The 25,301-nt window shown below is 33.6% G+C and overlaps 2 protein-coding genes across 5 annotated transcripts; one reads left to right on the top strand and one right to left on the bottom strand.

The window, feature by feature from the left end:
- Positions 1-685: 685 nt before the first annotated feature.
- LOC25483859 (IQ domain-containing protein IQM3) lies at positions 686-4,452 on the top strand. Its single transcript, XM_013612573.3, has 9 exons — positions 686-1,156; positions 1,277-1,385; positions 1,910-1,975; positions 2,080-2,168; positions 2,621-2,708; positions 2,871-3,017; positions 3,111-3,203; positions 3,345-3,446; positions 3,792-4,452. Exons 1-9 carry the CDS (start codon positions 876-878, stop codon positions 4,308-4,310), a joined length of 1,494 nt encoding a protein of 497 aa, XP_013468027.1. The 5' UTR covers positions 686-875; the 3' UTR covers positions 4,311-4,452.
- Positions 4,453-8,281: 3,829 nt separating this feature from the next.
- LOC25483858 (uncharacterized) lies at positions 8,282-23,705 on the bottom strand. Of its 4 annotated transcripts, none has more exons than XM_024777818.2 (18): positions 23,458-23,705; positions 22,193-22,390; positions 21,207-21,257; positions 20,271-20,732; positions 19,595-19,730; positions 19,392-19,444; positions 19,133-19,223; positions 16,607-17,628; positions 15,233-15,358; positions 14,200-14,272; positions 13,050-13,095; positions 12,842-12,914; positions 11,759-11,824; positions 10,146-10,223; positions 9,889-10,061; positions 9,579-9,625; positions 8,890-9,130; positions 8,282-8,812 (listed from the first exon to the last, which is right to left on the bottom strand). In XM_024777818.2, the coding sequence occupies exons 4-18, from the start codon at positions 20,591-20,593 to the stop codon at positions 8,454-8,456; spliced, it is 2,907 nt and encodes a 968-aa protein (XP_024633586.1). In that variant the 5' UTR covers positions 20,594-20,732; positions 21,207-21,257; positions 22,193-22,390; positions 23,458-23,705; the 3' UTR covers positions 8,282-8,453. The 4 variants fall into 4 exon arrangements, with proteins under 4 accessions (XP_024633586.1, XP_024633582.1, XP_013468026.1 ...); XM_024777814.2 differs by having other exon boundaries at positions 22,193-22,377; XM_013612572.3 differs by lacking the exon at positions 21,207-21,257 and having other exon boundaries at positions 22,193-22,377.
- Between the last annotated feature and the right edge of the window lie 1,596 nt (positions 23,706-25,301).

The raw sequence follows: 25,301 nt of genomic DNA, 5'->3' as shown, positions 1-25,301 counted from the left end.
AGTTTGATACCCAAACGAAGAAAAAGAGTAAACGAATAACATAGACACACATGAATTTAGTTCATGTAATCTCTAAAATTATAACTTTAAATGGAACATACATAAATTGAGTTCAAGCTCAATACCGAAACGAAGAAAAAAAGTAAAAGGAAAAAATGCATGTTTAAAAACGTAGAAAATCTCCATGAATCTTTGGAAGACGTGATTCAATCTCTAATTTTCATTTAACTTCATCACATATTCATGGATGTTTGTCGGTGAAAGAAGGCAAAAATTAAGAACAAGAGATGAAAAAAGGGTTTTTAGATAAATTTAATATTAATAAGAGTAATTTCAATATTATTATTAAAGTTCAATTAAGTTTGGTTATAAGTAGATATTTTTGAGATATGATTTTTTTTTTTAAAATAGATTAGTGGTTAGACTCACACATCTTAAACGTGAAAAAGTGTAAAATATATAGTTCAAACTCCGACCTTTACATTTTAATATTTAGTTACCAACCAAGTTGTATTTACATAGACAAACATCTTTTATTTAAGTATTTAATACTAAAAATAGTTTAGTAAATAAAACAATTTAATGATTATCTATAAAAAGTGAATAAAAATAGTAAAAAAGAAGTGGACCTGACAGGACAGTTGGTGTTTATTTCTCTATATAACTCTACCTTAGCTAGCTGACTACAGCCTCCTGTGTGCCTCCCATCCTCACATTCCAACTCTTGTTCATTTTCTTTCCTCCTAATAATAACTCCTCTCTTCAACCAAAACCATTTCACTTTTCTTTTCACAATCTCTCTCTCTCTCTCTCTCACATTTCAAAACACACTTTAATTACCACTCTTCAAAAACAAAAACCAGTGTTTTGTTTTAATGGAGGTTGAAACTCACTCTTCAAACCCTTCTTCATCATTCTCCTCATACAACATTCACCCATCGGATTTTCGGAGCTCCGAATACCCTGACCCGACATTTCATCTCTCCCTTCACGATGATCCGCCACTATCTCCTCAACCATTCCAGTTTTCCGGACCTCACGCGCTTCAAAGCGCGTCTTCTCATTCCAACGCCGCTGTTCATGTTCAGAAGGTTTACCGTGGATACCGTACACGGCGGAGGTTGGCTGATTCCGCCGTCGTCGCTGAAGAGCTTTGGTATATCTTGCATGCAACCCTCTCTCTCTATATCTCTCTTCGTGTTTTTTTTTATTATATTTTATTATTTCTGTTATATTATTACGATTTTTGAGAAATAAATGTTGAATTGTTGTTCAGGTGGCAAGCGATAGATTTTGTTAGGTTGAATCATAGCACAATTTCGTTCTTTAATTTGCCTGAAACTGCTGCGTCTCGTTGGACACGGGTCAAACTCAACGCTTCCAAGGTCCTCTTTGACTTTTTCTCTCTCTCATTCTTTTTTCTTTTCTATTTTTTATTCATTATTTTGATTTTTTTTGTGACATGCATGTATATATTGTGCTTTTGTTTTTCATTATTATGATTATGATTAAGATTAAGAAATGTACAAACATGGTGTGACACATGTGGTAGATATTTGAGTGAATTTGGATTCCTCGGGGTCAACCACATTGGTAGTCATTGAATCAAGATCAAACGATAAAGATTTCAAACATCGTTTTAATTGAAAAAATATATAATAAATTTGATTGAAATTTGCACTGTTCAATCTTGATTCTACAACCACTGATAAATGAATCCAAAATTCATGTTTTGATCTATTAATCATGTGATCAGGTATTCGATCCAATGAAAATATATGTTTGATTATATTCGATCAGGTATTCGATCAGTTGTGCACATAGATACCTTGATTTACCTAAAACAATTAGGGAAGGTAGGGTTTTTTTGGGTTGGATTATTTCTAAAGTCAACCATTTTTTGTGGCAGGTTGGTAAGGGATTGTCCTTAGATGCCAAAGCACAGAAATTGGCTTTTCAGCATTGGATTGAAGCTGTGAGTATGATTGTTTTATTTTATAAAATTTTTATGTATGACCAATTATTATTAATTGTATATTATAGTTTTTTGATTTTGATTGGTCTTGATTTGAAATGTAGATTGATCCACGCCATCGCTATGGGCACAACTTGCATTATTATTATGAAGAATGGTGCAAAACTGACTCTGGTCAGCCATTCTTTTATTGGTGAGATCATTTTTTTCGCCTAAACTAAGGGTTAATTGGATGTGACTTGAGTAATAAGACAATTTTTTAATTTGCTAATTTACTGTTAATCTTATATTTTTATTTGTGAGATCAATTTTTTCCTAAAGGTTGAATTGGCTGATATGATTTGAGTACTGTTTATTTTCTGTTCATATAAGATGATTTCAATGTCGAAATAGTGAAACATGATTTTTTTTTTTTAACTGTAGCATCTAATTCTAATTAGTTATTCAGTGTTTTTCATACTTTCAATGGATATGCTTGTGCATTCAGTGTTTTCCATTTGAACTATTTTTCACATTGGTGCTTATACTCATCGACTTATAAAGGTTTACCTGAATTTTACATACTTCTTTTGGAAAAAAAGTATATCAGATTCGTAGGACACGGTGTTTAATTTTGCAACTGAATTTTTCTCTCTTAATTTACAGGTTGGATTTGGGAAATGGGAAAACTCTTGATCTTGATCGCTGTCCCCGACCAAAGCTCCGAAAACAATGCATAAAGTATCTTGGACCGGTATGTGCATGCATCTGTTTATTGGACTTGGCATTTTCTTTGTTTTGTTAATTGTAGTTGACATTGACTATAATATTGACTTATAGTTAATTTTTTTTCAAAAGTTATTGCTTCTTCCTGCTTTTCTAACCAGTTGGTCATTTCTTAATTATTCTTAAATAGCAAGAAAGAGAGCACTATGAATACATTGTCTGTGAGGGAATAATTATACACAAGCAATCTGGTGATTTATTTCATACGAAAAATGACTCTGAAGATGCCAAGTGGATATTTGTAATGAGCACCTCTAAGAAACTTTATGCTGGCAAGGTAACAATTTAAGCTATGTCACTGTTTCAACTTTTCAATTTTCTATTCAATTCAATTCAATCCTAATATAGATGCATTGTCGTAACCCTGCAGAAAAAGAAGGGATTATTTCATCATTCTTCCTTTTTGGCTGGTGGAGCTACCTTAGCTGCCGGACGGCTTGAAGCTGTGGATGGAATTCTGGAGGTATAATTAACTTCACAAGGTTCCATGATTCAATGTTTTGTTTTGTATTTCTTCCTGGTTGTATATGTGACTATACACGTATTAAATTTCAATTTATGCGCGATGGCAAGTGTTTGATTTTTAGTAACCTTTACTTTTCAGTCCATCTCTGCATATAGTGGACACTATCGGCCAACAGACGACACACTCGATACCTTCTTATCATATCTCAAACAAAATGGTGTCAATCTTGATGAAGTAAAGGTAATTGATTATCTTCAGAACATATTTATGACTTAACTGTAGTATTACCGTAGTTTTTAATAGGTTCTTAGAATTTTTTAGGCCAATGGACGTTACTTCAAGAAGATATTAAACAATGATTTCATATTGGGCAAACTTAATTTTGATAACTAATTTGGAAACATGGTGTACTATATTCGTATACATTTTGATCTCGATGAGGTTGGTCTGCTAGAAGCATGCAGACCAGCGTGCTAGGTCCTACCTTTGTTGCTATGTCGGTTTTCGCCTTCTATATTTGTGGAGTTTATCCGAAAAATCTGATACATTTTTATTGAATATCGAATAACTTATTTTTTGTTTTAGGTACGCAAACCAAATGATGACACTGATATTTACGAGGATGGGAAGCTCGGCGAGAAAACCTTAACATCTGAAAGTTCTATCACTTCTAACGTATCTGAGGAAACCGAGAATACTCCATCCGTAGACAAGAAAGACGTAGACAAGAAAGACGCTCCTCAACTCAGTTTGGAGGTTAGTAGTTATAAAAGGACTCTATCAGGTGGTCTTCAGAGTCCAAGAACGACCGAGGTGCCCAAGACTTCTATATTGCAAAGAATCAATTCCAAGAAGGGTTCAAAGTCCTACCAATTGGGACATAGACTTTCGCGTAAATGGTCAACTGGAGCTGGTCCGAGAATCGGGTGTGTTGCTGATTACCCTGTGGAGCTTAGACTACAGGCCTTGGAAATGCTTCACCTTTCTCCGAAGCTTCCACCCTCTCCCATGTCATACATGTCAGGTGCTCTTATTTCGCCTGTCGTTTCTCCAACGCCTAATACCGTGCACATTTACAATGATGAGAGTGCACATTTAAAATGATGAGTTTGGTTAATTGAATTACTGCTGATATTAGTATTATGTTTTCATCTCAGTGCGGTGATGCTTTAAGTTTTCTTTTTCAAATGTAGAGGACTTGGTGTTGTGTAATAAAATGAAATCAAAAAAATATTTTTATCATCCACCTCATGCATGTTTTTACTAAAGTAGAGATAATTGAAGATGTGTTTAATGTGACCCTTGTGGTAGTATATAGATTGGTTTAAAATTGAGATCTAACCACTATTTTGTGGCCAAGGTCATGTCATGCCACACCAACTGTCTTCCACAACAATCCTCCACGTTTTTCATGTACTATCAATTATTGTTGTCTGAATTTAACAGAGAGAAAAAGGTGATTTTAGAAGCATAAAATTGGCAAGTCTATGGATTCAATTTTGAGGTATAAAATTGGCAAGTCTACGGATTCGAATTCAGTTGAGATACACACTGCGTAAAAAAATAAATTAGATACACTAAATTGATTTTAGTCTATGTTTGGTTCCACTAGAGGGAACCAAAATTGATTTAACATGTTTTGTGGTTGTTTTTGAGTAGAATTGATTTTATTTTTAAAATTGATTCTACTTGAAGTTAGCTTGAACTTGTAGCTTTTGATTCTAGAATTGATTTTACACAAATTTAAAATTCATCTCACTTTTACATGAATGTATACAAGTATAAATCACTTTACATTCAAATTGTTTTTAGTCAAAATAAATAATTATTGTCTACTAGAAACTATTGGAACCAAACATACACTTAGAAGTATAAATTTGATTTTGATAAATTTGATTTTGACATTTTCAATTGGTAAGTATATTATTTAGTTAACCATAAATATATGGAATCAATTTTCAATCAAAATTAATATTATTATAAAATTAACTCATCTAAAATTAATTTTCTACTCTGAGCACCAACACACTTATAGTAAAATTCATAATTTCATAGGAGCATGCTTAAATACATGTTTGTTTATTAAAGTTGCGGGGATCATCATAAAACACTACACACATCTCTTGTGTCAACTTTCATGACATGTGTGATTTAATTAAGAATTTATCTTAGGAATATCACATAAGTACATGACGTGAAATTTGAATATTCAATTGAGTGTGGACTTCCAGCAAGTAGCCAGAGGACAGAAAATGACACTATTTATAGGATTAAATATATAATAAATTAACAAAATAAATTAGAAGAATTTAACTAACTAACTAAATACACTATTCATGACTTAGAAAATATAGTTTCAAAACAAAACATTAATTTCATTAAACAACAAAATAAAGCTTCCCTAAGAAAGTGGCCACACACATAGAGTCAAAAAAGAAATTGGCAACATATCAATGAGACAATGAACAATTGACATCAGCATCAATATCTTTATGAATTGAAGACTCTACTTTAAAAGTCACGCACGAGGCACGACTATTGTTAAAGTTTGAGATAATGAGATGTTTGTGTAGAATCTACTTCCAGTAGAATTATTGTTAAAATTCACATTGATGCTACCGAATTATGTGAATCCTATATATGTTTGATAAGATTCATGTGAATTATAACCGATTAAAAAAAAGTGTATTGTAAAATGTGTTGTCGAGTGTGTTGATGACATTATTTATGTTTCTGTAAAAATAAAAAAATATTAGGAGGCAATAAACAGTTCTTATTCAAGGAATAGACAAGCCAATTAAGTCACAACTCACAACAATCTACATGTCAATTGTACCACACACATCGAAGATAATGAGCTAGCCAATACCCAATCTCAAAAGTCAAAAGGATGGTGATATGAAACAAACACGAATTAATGCCAACCAAATAAGCTAGCCCTGGTTTAGATCCTCTCAATTTGATAAAATAAATGGAAGTAGATAATTTAGAGAGATAGACACGTAAAATAGACAATAGATCCTACCATTAAGTGGGTCCCACCACCATTAATTATTTTTTACTTTTTCCAAATTTTTTGAGTCTATATCTCTTCAAATAAAGAGTTAAAGAAGATACAAAATAGAGAAGATCTTCCTTAAAAAAATGGAGAAGATCTTGATTCGGTAGCCCTATCATACAAAAGTGGCATTTTGATTTGTAATCAAGTGAAGACCGACATCGTTGCAAAAAAGTGGTCTTCAGATCTAATTCCATCTCCAATTTTAATAATGCCAAACAATTTAATTTCTCCCATATATTAGAGTCACATGCAATAGAATGCATGCAAATAAAATAAAACATTAAGATGGGCATTATTCTTCATAATTTAATTAAGTTTGGTGGAGATCATATTCTTAATCAACGAGACAAATTAAGAAAATTTGACCACCTTAAAAGTCACCATATTCTTAATCAACGAGACAATAACCATGTGATTCTACAATTTTATGTCTCTAGAGTCTTTTTCTTTTCTTTTTGTAGTAAAAAAAGAGTCCCCTTTCTTTTTTTTTTTCATGAAAATGTAAGAAAACATGTCACTTCAAAAGCAGAAAAAACAAACTCACGTGTAAGAGTCTTGAATATTCTTTATTTCAGTCTAGAGCTAGCATCTTTTGCTCACCTCTTCCAGTCCATTGTATAAATACTATTATCTTGAAACACAAAAAAGAAAAAAAAATTATTATCTTGAATGAAATGATGAGTTTTGTTTGCCTACCTCTAGAAAGTTTTTTTTTCTCTATAATTACTAAAATAAAGAAACTCATTCATTTAAATTGGTAGGACACATAGATTTTTTTTTTTTTTTAAGGAATGGTAGGACACATAGATAAAAAGTAAATTAAAAATTTTTAACATCAAAAAAATGATGAATATGCGATAAGACTCACAAAACACAAGTTAATAGCAAAATGCCTACAAATATGTCAAAAATTATAAATACGATGAAATCAAAGTGTTTGGAGTACCCATGCATCTAGATCTATAACAACGAAGACGCCAACATCATTGTTGAATTTGCAGTGGATCAAAGCTAACCTGTCAATCTGATTGAATGAACACCACAATAAGACAGGAAATCAAAATAACGTCGCACCACGGCGACAAACAAAGCAACACATCACACTAAGACGAAGAAATCACAAGAAAAATCAAATATTTATGAAAATCACTTGTTTAAATACAAAGGAAGAGAAAAATAAATTAGAGAGGTGATTTAGTAGAAAAAAAATTGACCATAAACCACCGCTTAACAAAAAAAAAAAAAAAAAGAGAAAGAGTTTTTGGAGTGGCAGCTAAATTTATTTTTTAAAAAACAAAAGGATAAAGTCAAATAAATCCCGCTAGTCTACATCGAGATCAATATATCTACATTTTCTTACGTGGAAGGAGAACACCATCCATCTTATAGTGAAGAGTGACTTAGATCATGATGGACATGATTACTTAAAAATGCAAATTTAATGAGACGTTTACTACTTTGGTTAGACGTATTCAAAACTTTTGAGTTTGAGTTGGACAATCAAAATTAGCCATATTTGACATGAAGACAACAAAAGTGTAGACTAACTTTTCCTATAAAAAAAAAAGGTGTAGACCTGTGTTTTATAGGTTTTCATATTTCAATGACTCCCCATAACAAGCTTCAAAGTCTTTTGAAATGTTGGCTAAAGGAAAACTAAACTCTAAACTACTTGAACTGATTAACAACCATTGGTGTCTTAAGATGATATTGAAATGTTGTACTACTTACTCAATGATTTCAAATATAAACAAATTTAACTTTTTTATTGTATTTAATAATGTCATTCCTAAAATAATTCCAAATTAAATAAGTTTTATGTTTAATGACTTTATTTTTCATATAATAAGTTCCTACAAGGAGTAGTTTTGAAAGTGTAGATTTTTTAACAATATCAAGAAGATTGATCACATTTAATTAAAGTTTTTATTTTGGTCAAGACGTAAAATTAAAAGTTTCTAATAAGTATGAAGTTAAATATCTTTCAAAAAAAAAAAAAGTATGAAGTTAAATAAAAAAAAAATTCTAATAGAGGAATTTTTTTTTTGGGGTCAATACCAGAGGATAACAAGTTTTTACAGATTGACTAGTCACTATTGACTACGATTTTAACTTTGTCTGATCTATATTTACATATTCACATCTAAGGCAACTCAAGACCTAAAATTTACGTGGATAAAATGCTATCATCTCTTCAAGGCCATTTTCTTATCAATATTAGAGAAAACAATTTCCTGACAACGTACAAGTCCATTAGCTCCTCCAAAGCACAACCATCTCTCACTACCCTTGTTAACGTTCCATCTCACTTTATGCAATGCTGCCATCTTAGGAGGAAAGACCTCCGGAATAGTCTCAGAATCCGGCTTTTCATTATCAACTCCGGGAGTATTTGTCGGTGCACCATCTCTACAAACAAGAGCTGTGCTTTCAGCTGATTTTTTCTTTCTGCTACAGCTCAGTTTTGGTCTTTTGGTTTGCTCCCGAGAAGACAATGCTTCCTCAGATACAGATTCCAAACCCATATTGTCACCATCACAAAGAGCTGCAACAAATTGAAGATTGGATGAATATTCTAAAAAAATAATGACAGGTGATCACATCATAATTAGCAAGGCTGACCTAAAATATGACAATCATTAGTAGAAGCTTTTATCATTTGATTATACGCAATTCTGCTCTTGGATAATAAGTCTCGGAAAGATTCTGAATATCTGCCTCTTTCTAGCGGCTTCAATGGGAAAGGAGAGTTTGATACCGGAGTGTTGACAATGATAGTTGATTCCTCTTCAGTCACTGATCCACAGAGAAAGAATGGAAGTCGATTGTGCGAATGATCTGTCTCCACTGCTTTAGTTGTTAGCTGAATACATAAAACAAACTCATAGTCATAATTATTTTTATTCTGGGATGGAGTGGTGGAGAAAATTCATGTACATTAAAACATTAATCAAGGATTCTGTTACAACTACAAATTTGAGGAATATATGAAGCAACTAAACGAAAATTGGAGTCCTCTCAAATTCATACCAAGGCAAAAGATCCACGTCTCACAGTTTTAAAAGAAAATGAGGGATATCAGTCACTGATCGATAACTGTCGTAAGTTAAGTACCTCATTAGTCATTTCTTTTAAGGGCTCACTGTCATTTATTTTGTATTTCTTAATTCATGTCAAAATAATAGAGTTCAACTTAAAACAGTGGTGAGCAAGGGTTGAAATCTTGACTATTTTGGTCATAAAGTTCTAATACCACGCCAGAAGAGGTGCTGGTAATTGCAAGTATATCTCCAACAAAATGCTACTCTTACCTGAAAACGGACAGCAGCACCATCTGCACCACAATATGCAACCATGCCTGACATGATATTATAAAACAGGTCATTTAGATGGTTAAGTAACAGTAATGTGCTGTTTAAGTAGCTCATTATGATATTCAGACAACTTATTATATATCATCACTAGATAGCTTGTTTACTGAGCAAAACTAACTGATGCTTTACGCCACACCGTATTTTTCACAGTATACAACTTGCAAGTTTATCTAAACCCAGTTTTTTCTAAAAGAAACAAGATCCATTTTGATAACATCACAGAAGTAATGCATACCGAAAACAGTACCTGTTATCGGTGACACTTGAACACTCCAAATGGCATAAGATGAATACGTAGTACCATGCAACCAAGGTTGTTTCTTTCCAGTGTATATCGTTCCGGTGACAGGGAGGTCATTTGCAGCCTTCGCCAAGCTAATGGTTTTCATTGTTCCATCCTCAAAACACATAATGATACAGCTACAAAAGCATAAACAAAATAACTCAGTTAACTATATCAACGAGCTCAGACATCATACGATCCAGTTAAAATCAATGGATTACCTTGGCTTTGACTGCCAATCCAGACTGTAAATGATTCTCTGGGAAGGTTGGAGGAGCCTCAGAGGACGAAATGGATTACTACAAATAAATTTCCATCATGATGCAAACCATTGGAAACAAGTTTAACAGCCTCTAAGGCTGAAGGTACAAATATAAATCAAGAGATACTAATAGTTGTAATTTCCAATCAAGGAGACACCAAAGCTAACAAAGACATGCACATATAGATAATACAAAGAAATATTGACTCTCCAGTTGATTCATTCGCAATGCTTACATTAAGAATGCAAATGAACTGAGAGTAAATTTAAGAGGATGCAATATTAAAGAAGACATATGTATGCTTATATTTGTATATACAAGTCAAGTTTACCAGCTCAAGGTTCATGGAGAGAACATTATTTGCATGTAGAATGTAAATAGCCACTTCACAAATAGATAAAAACAAAGAAAAAGTGCTAAGCAATTTAGCTGGGTTCTGCAGTCAACAAAAACTCTAAATACCTACTACTATTTTTCCTTGGCAGTAAAATACATTCTAAAACCATTTTTTTCAACAGCACAGACAAACAAAAAAAGCGCCATCAGTTTTAAATTTGCAATAAGCTATTTTGAGCAGCAGTAGTAATGTTACACAAAACATGCTTAGAACCAACTGTTGTCAGAACTCGGAGCATTCAGGTTATGCTGCTATTATTAGTCCTGTTGTTAGTCTATTATTACCCTTTTTAAAGACATGTGACCGACATTTTGATTTTCTAGATCACTTAATGTTGTTGGGTTGGGTTTTTAGCTGGTTCCAAGTGAATGAAGAGATAGCAAGAGTGACGGTCCACATTCTGGATCTACATTCAGAGATATATGCACAACATACCATTTTTACTGGTCCACCCAACAAGTTGGTGGTTAGCAAGGGTTCTCGGGAGATAAACTAAGATACTCTAAGTCTCCAATCTATATCTATATCTATATACAAAGAGAACTCCAAAGGTAACTGACTTTACTATTCGTTTTGGTCCAACCTTTTCCATGACAAAGCCATCCTTAATAACCATAGTTTTTTTTGAAGGGCCATCCTTAAGAACCATGTTCTTTTTCAAATTTAAATATAAATATAAATCTACACCATAATTAAAGGAAACTCCAAGACAGTTAATAAATTTGGTTGGAGATTTTTCTGTTACAAGATTACCTTTAACAACACAAATCTTTTCCAAATTTAAATTCAAAACATACAACAGAAATTTTTGTTTAAACTAAAATTTAGATAAGTTTAGATAACATTGATATTATAAAACTGAAATTGAATAAAGTTAAAACAAATATATTATACAAGAAAACATAATAAATGTACATAGAACAATGCTTAATAAAAAAAAGCGTATAGACGGGCACATCAACGCTTGTCTTTCTGCTAGTATAATACTACTGAGAAAAACTCAAGTCCTGCACTGGATAGATATGGTTCTTGACAAGAATTTCTAAAGAGAGGCAATCCTCACCTTACAAGCCGGTTTTGTAAGGATGAGTTACGCCCAAATTTCAACAAATACAAAGATATTGTCAGAAAATACCTATAGTTCAAAAAGAAATAAGGAAAAAAAAAAACTCACCGTAGGTCCCAAAACTTGAGGCCTTCATGTCCTGCGGTTACTATTAAGTTAGAAGTCTCTGGATCACTGAAACATTATAACAAAAAACCAAATACTATTAAACATTTCAAAGGTAAGAGGATCGTCAAAGGATGTAAATATAGCTCATTCCAGATGTAAGATATTTGTCGGTGTAATAAACCAATGCCTTGTTTATTGAAGTAATCTTCATAAAAACAAGGGTGCGTGTCTACACAATGAAAAGAAAATTGCAGCCTTGCAAACCATGTCTGAACACAAATGATGCTAGTTTTATAATTACTGAAAGAGTTTGATTAAAGAAAGAAGACAGTTAGTTAGAATTGATTCCTAGCATAATAGTCAATCTCCACAGTGATTTCAAAAGAGCACACACACACACACACACAATAAAGAAATAAGTTGAATAAATCATCTGGAGGAATTAAATAGATTAGGTTTTAGCTGCAGTATCTATTAGAGTTCTTATTTACCAATGAATTTGATGAGGGAATGCAGAAGTGAAAATCGTATACATATATAAAAACATATCTTTAAATAGACACTACATTTGATTCTTAAAGATGTACTTTAAGAGCAACATATTGTTAAACCTCTTATTAGAGAACAAATATAAATTATAGCAGTTATGGTCAGTAATGTTTTTATTTTTATGGCTTGGTTACTGTTTTTACTTGTAATAATTGTCAGTTATGTTGTTTTCCTTTAGGAATAAATAGAGAGAGGAAAGGGGAAAGTGATTATTGGGTAACTATTCAGGGGTTATGGGGGGGAGAGAATAAGCTCTCTAATTTTTGGAATGGAGAGACCAAGGCTCTCAAATTTCTTTGAGGAAACTGTTGTATCTATTCTATCTTTAATTTTCCTTTAATCTATCTCTTGCAATTATACAAACCAGATTTCCCTTTTTAAATATCAATATATTTTGGCCACTGTTAAACAGAATTATTCAATAAAAGTCAGTATTCAATTCAGTTTCCTAATTATAACTATCAGTTTCTAACACACATTCAGTTAGATCATTCACATCAGTCTTTTGGCTGAGAAGGTTAAATTATCACTAACCCTTCAAAAGGAGCCCATGCAACTGTTCTAATAGGAACAGTATCCCCACCGAAACAAAGTATAGGCTTTGTATCTGCAGATAAACAACCGAGTCAATGGACAATAGTTTATCACTCATATGTAGTAAATTTATTTCCCAGCACAGCTCCCTTCCTTAGCAACCCCAACTAGATAAACGTAAGAACACGTTGGGTAGCAAAATTATTACCATCACATTTAGTTGAAGAATTTGTAGAGAATTTCCACAGAGCAACCTAAATATAAAACAACTTATTTTAGTAACATACATTGTTTAAAAAGATTACAGATGACAATATACTGATATATTAAGAGTAATGATACAGCGAATCATAACAGATTTAAGATACAGAATTATTACATAAAGGTGTAGGAAAAAAGATAAACTTAAGAAAGTAAATATAATGCTTTCACTCTTTTCCTTCATAATAAAATATCATGCACAGATGTATGTATTATATGATTATTAAAACGATGAACCAACCAACAACTTATTAGAGTATCTGTTAAGATAAGCTACAACTAAGCCTTTTCCAACTACGTGAGGTCAGCTACATGGATCACTTGACGCCATAATACGCTGTCAGGTATTGAGTTCAAAGATAGATCATTTATCACCAAACCTCTCTTAAATGATCGGCCTATAGTTTGTTTTGAACTTCCATTGTCTCTTAAGCTGTCTCCCATCTAGTCAACCTCTCTTACTAATGCTTCTAGTGGGCTTCTCCTCACATGCCCAAACCATCTAAGATTACCATTTTCCATATAATGGAGACCAATTCGGTGCCTCTTTTACTTCAGAAATTTTGTGGTGGTAGAAGTAATCTTGATCCTCTTTTGTACCAATAGGTCCATTTGAGTTCAAAGAAATGTCAGTCCTTCATTAAAAAGTTCAATGGAATAACTCTTCCACTGTTTCTTGATATTTTGTTCTTTGACCATTACGTTTGCCCTCATCACCTTTTAAAGCACCTCACCCTATAGCTCTCCTAGACCACTCCACTTTTATACATTATAAGATATGATGCTCCTTTCTCGAAAATAAGTGTTAGATATAGTAAAATCAAAAGCTATAGCCAAATCAGAGACAAATTCTATATTTACTTCCTTACAGAACCCATTGACAAAATGATACCCACTGGATGCCCTACACAGATAACCATTTATGATTTATATCACTTAGGAAATCTGTTAACATGGAGGTATCACTTTGACTAAACCTATCCTACAAAAACTTTACCTAGTGTTGCTCCTCTATTCCATATTACTAAAGCAAGGTAAATTTCATTTAAGAAAGGAAAAGAAGGCATAAATTGGATAACATTAGGTGCAAATTATACCGTTCCATCATGGCAGCCAGCAAGTAAATAATCATGTGGAGGAGTAACTGACCACTCCACTGTCAGTGGAATGCTGTGAAACAAAAGAATAGAGTAAATTAAACAACATAGCCAGTCTAGAAAAACATATATTAAAAAGCATTGTGCACAACACATTCTTCAGTTGCATGAATTTAACAACCAGAAGACAAGTTGTCAATAACACGAATTACAAGCCACCTTTTTTAAGTGATTCTAATTTTTAACATTCTCCAGAATTAATGATGGGCAGAGGATTATAAACAGAAAATTCAATTCAGTAAGGCAGAGACGCAGATCTAAATATTGCAACTTCTTTTAAAATTGATGTTTTTAAGTTTTTCCTGGGCAGAAAATTTAAATAAAACTAACATTTTTTTCAGTAATCATTTGCAGCACACAACTCATGAAACGCACAATTGTTGACAATCTTTTTTGTTTTACTCAAGGGCTATAGATCAATATATAGCATTATATAAATTTAACATTCTTGCAAACCATTTCTACAAAGTATTCTTATTTTTCTAAGCAGCACAGTAGAGTGTTCTATATAGAACTTTTCGAATTCAGTGCCAAGCCATAACAAGCCCTATTATGCAGGTCCACTGTTTTTTACAAGCATAATGCATTAGCGTTATAATATTTGTGAATTCTCTCTATTGATACACTTGGCCTATTAATTTGTTTTCCAATGTCTATTACAAATTTGTTATACATGATTATAAAAGAAACATCAACATTGTGTTCGTATTCTTTTTCTTCAAAGATTTGTTGAAAAGAAGGAACCTCTCAATGCATTGGTGGAATTTGAGGTCGTGTAACTGGAGATCACAGGTTTGAGCCATCTAATCGACTTCTTACAAATGCAAGATAAGGCTACCTACAAAAGACCCGTAATGGATCCAACCCTTTCCTTAACCTCACTATGGCAGCAGCTCTATGTTTTTTCATTTTAATTTGTTCAAAAACATAGATGGGTTTAATGTCCGTTATAGTTAGAATGGAGGAAAATTACCTCTGTAAGCTGCCACGTTTCAACATTGAGCATTTGAATACAGGCTCCAATTTTATAAAACGAGGATCTGTGCCCTCCTTCTGCGTATAAACTGCTCTCAGTGCATGAGGAAGAGGAACCTCCCACCTGCAATTGATACAAGTATAATGAAGCAACAACAAAAGTCATCCACGTCATAAGCTCCTCAAAATCACAGATAGTAATAAAAGGAAATTGCTTTTGTTGAGAATAACCAATCACTGTGAAATTTTAATGAACAAATTAACAATTTATCAATGGCAGTGCAATGATGGGGACTTGGAGATTATGGGGTGCCTAGGTACCACATTCAGTAGTATGAGATACTAGTGGAGCATTTAAGCAGCTTGGTTCACCCCCACTAATAGCTAGCTTCCAAAGTGCTTGGGTGCTTATCAGTAGTTGTAGGTGGGGGAGGAAAGGGGATGAATATTATTTTGGATCTGTGAGAGAGGGATATCTTTCACTGACGAGTCGGGTCTTTGCAACTTGTAGGGATTTCTTCTGATTGAAAAATCATTGCAATCTGTCGTTTGAGGTACCATTGTGGGTTACTGGAAACATTCTACTTTTAAACAGAATTTTGTGCAGCAGGCAATCAGAAATTTGTCGCTAAATGTCTGCATTTTGTGCAGATAAGAAAAAAAAATAAACCATGAATTTGACAAATAAAAACAGTAAAATGACTATTGCAACTATTCTAACAGTAAAATGACCATTGCAACCATTTCAACGGCGAACATAAAATGTAGTTGAATCTACATGAAAAGAATCGGTTGTGACTATTGAAACTATTTACTTACCGGTACAATTCAATTTCAGCTTTAACATAACAATAAACTAAGTAATTTTATTTACAGCATAGGTACCTGGACAACAATTGGAATACACCAAAGAGTAACTAGCTTAATCAACTACATAATTTTATTCAAAAAAAAAAAAAACTACATTATAATCTTAAATCTTCTAAGTTTAATTTATCATAACATTGACCTGGGTTTACTTTATGATAAGCATTGGTCTGAGAAAAACTTCTTATGCTCCATAGGTTGTGTCACATTTTATTCAAAATATACCAACTGTCAACCCTAATTGTCTATTGAAGTAGTTGTCTTTTGTCCATTATCTCTTATTCAACTTTTCAGGAGAGGTCGTTATGTCACAGACACACAGTCAACATAGTATAACGATTAGAACAATATTTACTTAAAATATCCAAATTTCAAATACCTCAAATCTAATAAAGATGATTGTTCATAGCAACATATAAACACAACAACAAAAATAAAAAGAAATCATTCAAGTATCACTAAGAACATTAACAGAAAATGGAGAATAAGGCCCAAAACATCTTACACTTCCAGAGATCCATTGCCCAACAAGACAGCAAGATAGCCCATTCGATGCTTGCATGAGGAATCAAGATTGCTAAGAGGCCTCCATTTGACATCCCATGCCACCTTTCCATTATGAGCTAGGCATGACACAACTCTAGGCAATGCTACATTTTGTGGAATGGGACAAGTAGATGCTTGAGGTTCCAATACAGGGCTACCATGTGGTTGATGATTTGCCTCATTCTCACACTGAATCAATAATGGCCTACTTGTATCTGGGCTACAACTTCTTTCCCTATGATTAATATCCAACCTACTTCTTGCAACAAGTGTTTCTGAATCGTATGCAGAAGCAGCTTTCTTGGCATTCTTTCCCTTTGTATTCGCAGCAGCTTTCTTAGCATTCTTTCCCTTTGTATTCGCAGCAGCTTTCTTGGCATTCTTTCCCTTTGTATTAGAAAATTGTTGTGAATGATGTTCATCAGAACTGCCAGGAACTACATCTGGAGAAATAAATTCAGCTGAATCTGGAAGTTGAACAGTAAGAGGAACAAATTGGTTCTCACAATTTGGATCACTCACTGTTCCATCTTTTGAATTCTTTTTCGGTCTTCCTTTAGGCCTTTTTTTACTCTTGTATGTAATACGAAGTATTTCTTCGTTGTTTTCATTATTCCCATTCGGGACACTACCAGATGCTATGTACTTGGTCCCACAATTTGTACTATCCACTGCTATTGCAGTTGGATTCTTTTTTGGTCTTCCTCTTTTTCTCTTGTTTGTAATAGGAGATATTTCTTCGTTGTTTTCAGTAGGATTCTTTCTAGGCCTTCCTCTAGGCCTCTTTATTTCTATCGATTTGTCATTTGTGGCCGTGTCTTTTTTAGGTTTTTTTTCCTTCTTCCCAGGGAGATATGATACTTCTTCGTTGTGTTCCCTGCTATTTAGAAGACACCATATTTGCACAGCACCTCTGCCAGTAAGTGAGGCGCCCATTTTGTGATAAGATGAACCAGGTGGATGAGCAGCAACAGCAATGAACTAAACCAAGTATCAGAAAGAAGGTCATTTAAGTACAACAGTCACAGAAAATGAAAATTATTTCCTACTTCCAAGTGTGGAACAAAGGTAAGTGCATCATTTTACTACATATATGAATATAGGTGCAGACACACAATTAGAAAGCAGACCACAAAACTATGTAGGTAGTATGTAGAGCATTGCAGAATTTTAAAATAAATTTGTTGATCTTGCTGCTATGTAATCATGACATTGTTTTACCAGTGTCTCCATCATAATTAACAAAAGGATTTAGGTAAGCCAGGTGGTAATTTAACATGGTGTCAACTAGCTATTAGGCCGAGGCCATGGCATCTGACATTTGGCATACAGAAGATGGCGAGGAAGATAGTACTGATATGAAAACTCAGTTTTCTACTTGAGCAAAAAAAGTGAACGACAAAAAGGAATTACCCACAACACAGGGGATAACCACATGGGTCAATAGCAGCAACAGCGACGCTATACCACTATAACGTGGTGGAATTTGGACAAACCGCAATTGTTCCCCGGTATACTATTTAGTACAAAATGCTATCAAATAGCGACTATAGTGGCGATATAGTACTATTGGTCAGAGGAATTTTAACAATCCACTATCTGAGATTGACAACACTGTCAAACAACATTATAATGTCTCCTAAATCACTTCTAGCGATAAACCATTTAAATCTAAATCCTTTTAACAGTTTGGAATAAAAAAATTCTAGATCTCTCTACCTCCCAATACATGTCCAAACCACCTAAGGCAGTGTTTTTCCAGTTTTTCAAAAATAGGTGCTACCCAAACTTCCTCTTTAACGCATTCATTGCTCTAATCATATCGTGTCTTAAATGCCCACTCGTCCATTGTAACATTCTCATTAGTAGAACACCAAGCTTTTTCTGTTGGATTTTTACTCCCCAATATTGAGTGCCACACAACATTAATTTACAGATCTTACAATTGTGTGATAAAATTCTCTTAAAATTGAGAAGTAATTTTCTATCACAAAGCAAGCTGAAGCCCCTTTGCATCTCACCCACTTGAATCCATCAGGTTAATTTCGCTCTGTTTCATTGTTATTTGTTTCATGGATCCAAAATTCTTAAATTGTGTTGAATTTGGTATGCTATGGTCTACAATTTCCACCTCTATTCTACAATTATGTGCCCCTTGCTTATAATATATGCCGTACACTATGTTTACTGCTACTTCTACTCACACATTCGGAAAATTCATTGTTAAATGAGAAATCACCCTTAACTCTTAAAAGGACAAGACGCTGGTATGCCATATACTATGTGCCCCTTACCTCACCATCAAACTTCAAATAAAATCTCCCTCAACGTATGAAACATCACACTCAGAACAATGAAAAAGACAGAATTGACTGTTTATATTGCATTCAAACTTCAAAGACTTCCCAAAGAAGCAACAAAACAATATAAAGAACTAATATTAAATGTTCAATATATGTCTAAAACAAAGACAAAAACGAAGTACCTCACATTTAATTGAACAATCAGGCTCCCCATGCATCCTAGGACACCAATCTAATGCCCATACAGAACCTCCAACATTCATCACAAAGTCTCTGCTCCAACAAAGTGTTTAGCCAAGTTAAACAATAATCAGCGACAAAATACTTAACTTATCAGCAAGTTAAAAAATAAGTGTTACGTGAAAAATAAAATACAAACATAAACTCCATAGAAATGTCATTGAATAAACCAAGACAAAATAAGTTAATATCAAACCATACTTGGATTCTTGAGGTTTGGCATCCCCAAGTTGCTCCTCCTTTTGCATATTATGCTGAAAAGAGCACACACAATGATAATGTCTAGAAAGTCTAGTTATCACTAATTTATAACTTAAACCTAAAAGCAAAATATATACTTAATATACTATAACTTCATGCCTGGCAAACAATTAAATTAGAGTAAAATATAGGAGGACTTGTACCTTAGGAACGGTGGCAGATGAAAACTGAGGTAAGTTTATGTCATCTTTGATATCATTTCTCTCATAACACTCAGAGCTCCCAATTCCGTAAGAAAACCTAATGCTTTTAGATGGATATTTAAAATCCTTCCATTCTCTGCACGTTTAATGGTCAACCAAAAAAAGAAATTAAGGGGTTGTTTGGAAACTTCTAAAAACTATACAATCAATATATTGAAGATATGTTTTAATCTCACGAAACCCAACTTAGAGATTCGGTTCATAAAAAACAAACAATTTCAAAGTTGATTTTATTTTAATACAACTTTCCCTTCCCTCTTCAAGTAAACATTTGATTGGATAGACATAATTGTAGGAACCACTTAGTCATTCAATGATTATTAGAGACACTCATGTAACTCAACTGTAGAATATAGTAGACCTTACATAGACTAGCACTGCCTTATAACCAACTCAAAGAGTTGGTTAGGATTGATTAGGCGATAGTGATACAAACTGAGGTTACATGATATATATCGTAGTTGTCAATCCAGAGCATCATAGCTGATACATATTCATCGATAATACAACCAAATCGCATTGCTCAAGAACAAAACACATTTGCCATTTCTTCACAACAGATTAACAGCAACAAATTCAAAAAACGCATGAAACAATTAGTTCTTTACAATCATACCTTAAAAAAGTGACAGAAGAAAACATTCTCTTGATCTCGCTTTGCTCAACAGCGATGTTGCGTTCTTCTTCCCCGCAGAGTTTGGCAATGGTGTCCATGTCTTCAAAGAAATTCTCGGCAGAGATATCAAACAAAGAAATCTTAGGGTTAGCACCACTGCTGGTACTACCACCACCACCTTCATGATTTGCTGCTGTAGCAGAATCATCAGCAACGCTTTCGCTCTCTTTATTTGCCTTCGTCTTTTTCTTCTTTTTCTTCTTCTTTCTCTCTTTGATATTAAATAGTGTGGCAATACTTAAGTTATCTTTTTCCTCTTCCATTACTCTCTTGTTTGCAATTGCAGGTGAACTTCAAAAAATCCCAGAACTGATATTCAAACCCTAGACAAGCTAAATCCCTGTTCTGTTGATAAACAACGCCTTAATCCCTTTTGTGAAAGGTAAATGCCCTTTACTTTACCTAGGTGGACAATTTCAAATAAATTAATTAGCAATTTTCTCAAATATTATTCACGCACCCAACCTGTATAAGCAGTTCGACAAAATTAACTGAAAAATAATTTTAGGCCCACCAATAAATTAATTCATAATATTTGAGGGGGCAATACAATTGAATTTAAACTTTGTATAGTGAATGTAGCACTTAACAGATAAAGCAGAACATGAAGAAACAACGATCTGAATTTTAAAGTGATACTCGAAAACCAAAACAACAGTATGAACATATACAAAATAAACACCATACAATCAGCATGATTATGAGAGAAGTTCCAAGAGGATCTCAATAGCCACGGATATAAATGCTAATGATAATCAAGCCAATCAAAATAAAATATTATATGCCGTTAATGCTAGATTTCACATGACCATCCACACAAGCAAGAAGAGAGCAACCAAAAGCAATAAAGATACTTCAAATCTGAGAAGTTGTTACCTACTACTACAACGTCGCCGCTTGGAATTTCCTCAAATTCACTTGATTAACCTAAAACGCAATTTCACTTCATTATGTAGCTTCAACAAATCGTATAACTAAATCAGAAATTCAAAAAAGCCTAAATCAAGTTCCGCTTTGAAATTAAAACAACAAAATTAAATCCATATAGATCTCAACATCAACAATGAAAAATTAAAAAGGGGCAAAAAACCCTAATTCGTTTGAAATCAAAATACCATCAATAACACTTGGAGATGTGCACAGATTTCTTGATTGAATTTGATGTGACGTAAGCAAATTAGGGTTTTGGTGGGACAGTAGTAGTGAACTGCTCTTTTTAGAAAAGAAAAATAAATACAAGGATTTAATGGGGCAAAATTTATGTGTAGCTTTTATTTTCAACTAGTATTTTCGCCCATGTGATGCACGAGATGCGTGTTGGATACAGATATAGTCTATGGTAGGCTTAAATGCACTTTTAATTCCCCTATTTTTAGAAAAATGTAATTAAAAGGGGGAATATGTCCCTTCACTAGTGATTAATGGTGAGTATATCTGAATTTGCATCCATTAGATTTTAAATGATAGAGAAAAATACTTCATTCTTAGATCTGTGAAAAAAGAGTTAAATATGATGTTCGTTGTCAACAAGTCCTAGCGCAAAAATGCCGAAATTGCTAGGTCAGATGTTGTCACTGGGTTCTAACCCCCCTTTCTCCACTTGTGTGTGTGAGTTTTCAATGACATAGTCATTTTGTCTATCTTTCAACATTTTGAGTAACTGATTCAACATAGTATAAACTTCCATCTAAGCTCTTTTCTAATCAAAACCACCACATTTCTTTTGAATTCATATATTTGCAATATGCACAACTTGTTATAATAATTAGTATTCATTGACACACAATCAACTACAATGCTTATTATCGAAAGGCATGAAATTGGATGAAGCAATTTAGCATGGAAGAAAGATGGGAACGGACCTTCGATTGAAATTAGTAGAGAGAAGTGCCGATTTGACGGTGTCGCTGCCGTGGACGAAGGAGGAGTTCCGAGTTCGGTGAGAGGGAAAGGGGCTCCAAACACTATAGCAAATCATCAACTCTCACGTTTCTGTAGCAGCATCGCGTGCAGTGGCGGAGCCAGACCAAAACTTTTGGGGTGGCCGCTATAAAAATAAACTAAAATATATAAATCATATAATATACAATACGACCCATTTCGGTTTCATTCATCAAAAATTTAAACTAAATAATACTTAAAACCGATCATAAAAAAAACTACATGACAAATACTCAAAGTGATGTTTTACAACTTTTCCTGTTGAAACAGTTTCAAAATCAACGTAATTTCAAAATCAAATAACAATACATGGTTTCAATGTTACACCAATTCTAATAACATTCAAATTTCATAACAAAAGCCAGTTTCAATTTCATTGAAATAACAAATGATTTCAAAATGGACCAATTTATATTTTACTTGATAAACATAAACAGAAGACGATGATAGCTGAATTCAAAAGCTGAGCCAGGTTCGATAGATCTTTCCGATGGAAAATGCCATGAATGTTGCTACTTTTCATGACAGGTTGCTGGAACATGCTTATAGTTATAGAAAAACCAGACACTATAAAAAATAGAGGAAGCAGCAAGATTAGCTCATATAGGCATGCTAGAAGTTGAAGATATGCTTACATATTTTTTTGAATCAAATAAGCTTACATTTTCCATCTTTTCCACCTCTACTATTTAGGATTATTGTTTAAGTCCTTCTCTCAAAGTCATTGCCATATATGATTGAAATTGGCGAAGGAAGTAAGTTAACTTTTCTTAATTACCTATAATAACTCTAAAACAATTGGACTAGTTATTAGGCTTTCATATTCTACTATTATTTAAGCCAATTATTTAAAACCTAGTCTTTCAATTGGAATTCTTAAAACTGAGTCTCTCACACTCGAGACAATTATTTAAACACAAGTAACGGGTTCAGTAGCAATCAGAGTTCATGTTCTAAACCATAGTAATAAGCAGAACATTCATGTCTTACTAAAACATTTTTGTAGCAATCAGTAGCAATCAAAAACTCAAAAATTCAATTTCACATTACTAAATCATTACTAAACACACATACAAAATTACAAATCATTACCAGAATATTAAATTCAATTTCACATTACTAAAGAACATGTAATCATCAAATCAGAATCAGAATTGAAGGAAGTTACATTCAAATTTCACATTACCTTACAAGTTACAACAATTAGGGTTTGTGGAGAAGGATGGATGGAGATAGCTCTCTGAACTATAGAATCAATACAGAAGATGGAGGAGGATGCGGCGGTGATGGATGGAGAAGGAGGAGAGTGGTCGCGGTTCGCCGGCGGTGGTGCGGTGGTGGATATTGTTCGGTCGGATTTGCTTTGGCTGGGAGAAGAAAAAAGACGAACGCGCATCAGATGAAAGAGAAAGGGGAAGAGGAAATGAAATTGAATTGGTAATATTCATATTAATAAAGGGCATTGTAGTAATTTCCAGTGTATAAATATTTTTTTTTTTAAGATGGGGTGGCGGTGGCTCCCCCTTGCCACCTCCAGTTCCGCCACTGTCGCGTGTCTGGCTTCTTTCTACTTTCTAACTTTCTTTGTGGAACTGTTTCTACTCTAATTTAAACTTTTTTTTTTTAACGTAGAAAATTGATGTTGACTCATATGATAGGGCTGAAAAACATATGTAAAAGACGAAAATACATTTGTTTTTCAATCCATCATATGTGTCAACATCAATTCTCTTTAACATATGGGTGTAACCGAAGGATAATGGTAAAAACATTTTAAAATGACAAAGGATGAAATTGGAACTAAAAAAGATAAAAGACAAAAATAATATTTGAAATTAAGTTAAGGGATTAAAACTATAATTTTGCCTACAAAATTTCAATTTTGGTACATTGCTATTTCAAGTTGGCCTAATATAAAAATCTAATATGGTGTTAAAGTTTTCTCCAAAATTCGATGTGTCACAAAAATAACATTATAAAAATAAGCTATTTAAAGTTGTTTTTACGAGAGAAGCGAAAACTAGACATGACAACAAGACGAGGGCGGATTTAAACATTATTTGTCTCCTCCCTAACCGTTTCAGGGGTAACAATTGAACATCCACCCCACCCACCACAGAGATGGGTTCCCCGCGCCCACCCACAAAAATTGTATTTTTAAAAAAAAAAACATGCATGTTTGTTCATGGGACGGGTTCCCTCACCCCCACCCGCAAAAATTGTATTTTAAAAAAAATTAAAAAACCTGCATGTCTGTTCATTTTTTTATATCAACAAAAAAACAATAATTAAATTAATAATAATAGATCTAATAAAGCTCTTTCAAAATAGCAAGATGAACATGTTTTTAAAGAGTAATAATATATTAAAAGAATTTGGTACCTATTTGTAAGTTAATGGGTGTAAGATTATTAAATATAATAAGGTAAATTCCAATAAAGGACGGGGCGGGGCGGGGGCGGGCCAAGTATAAGCATTTCTCCCTTCCCCCATACTAAAAAATTGGGTTTCCCCCACACCCATATCTAGTTAAATCGACTTTCCTCATTGAGTTAGGGACGGGGGCGGCCAGGTCTAGGTGGAGGCGGGTTCTGTTGTCATGTCTACCGAGAACTTTAGGTCAAATATAAATATTTAGGTATTTAGTTTAGGGGATAAAAAGTGAATGAAACAGGTTTAACATGAAGCCTTCTTTTATAGAGAATAATTAGGGCTAGTTTATTGTGGTTGAACAAGCTCGCCCCTATAACTAGAGGGTAATTACTTGCTCCTCATGTATCACCTCCTCCTTAAGGCAAGATATTCAAGCGGTCTCTTACCCCTTAATCTTCGCCGCCGGACAATTCAATACTCGGTCTTTAAAAACACAACCTAGGTATTTGGATCACGGGCCCTTTGCATCTTCCATTCAGGTATGGGAGTGATGGGCCTGGGGTTGGAACAGCCCATCCAATCCACATCTTCCATGAACAAGGCCTTTAAGGACAAAGTGGCTTGAATGAAGTCCCCTGATATGGGTCGAGCGACTTT

This window comes from Medicago truncatula, chromosome 1 (genome assembly GCF_003473485.1).
Source record: "Medicago truncatula cultivar Jemalong A17 chromosome 1, MtrunA17r5.0-ANR, whole genome shotgun sequence".
Classification (NCBI taxonomy): domain Eukaryota; kingdom Viridiplantae; phylum Streptophyta; class Magnoliopsida; order Fabales; family Fabaceae; genus Medicago; species Medicago truncatula.
The sequence above is the reverse complement of the archived record's forward strand: the minus strand, read 5'-3'. Positions and strand labels throughout refer to the sequence as shown.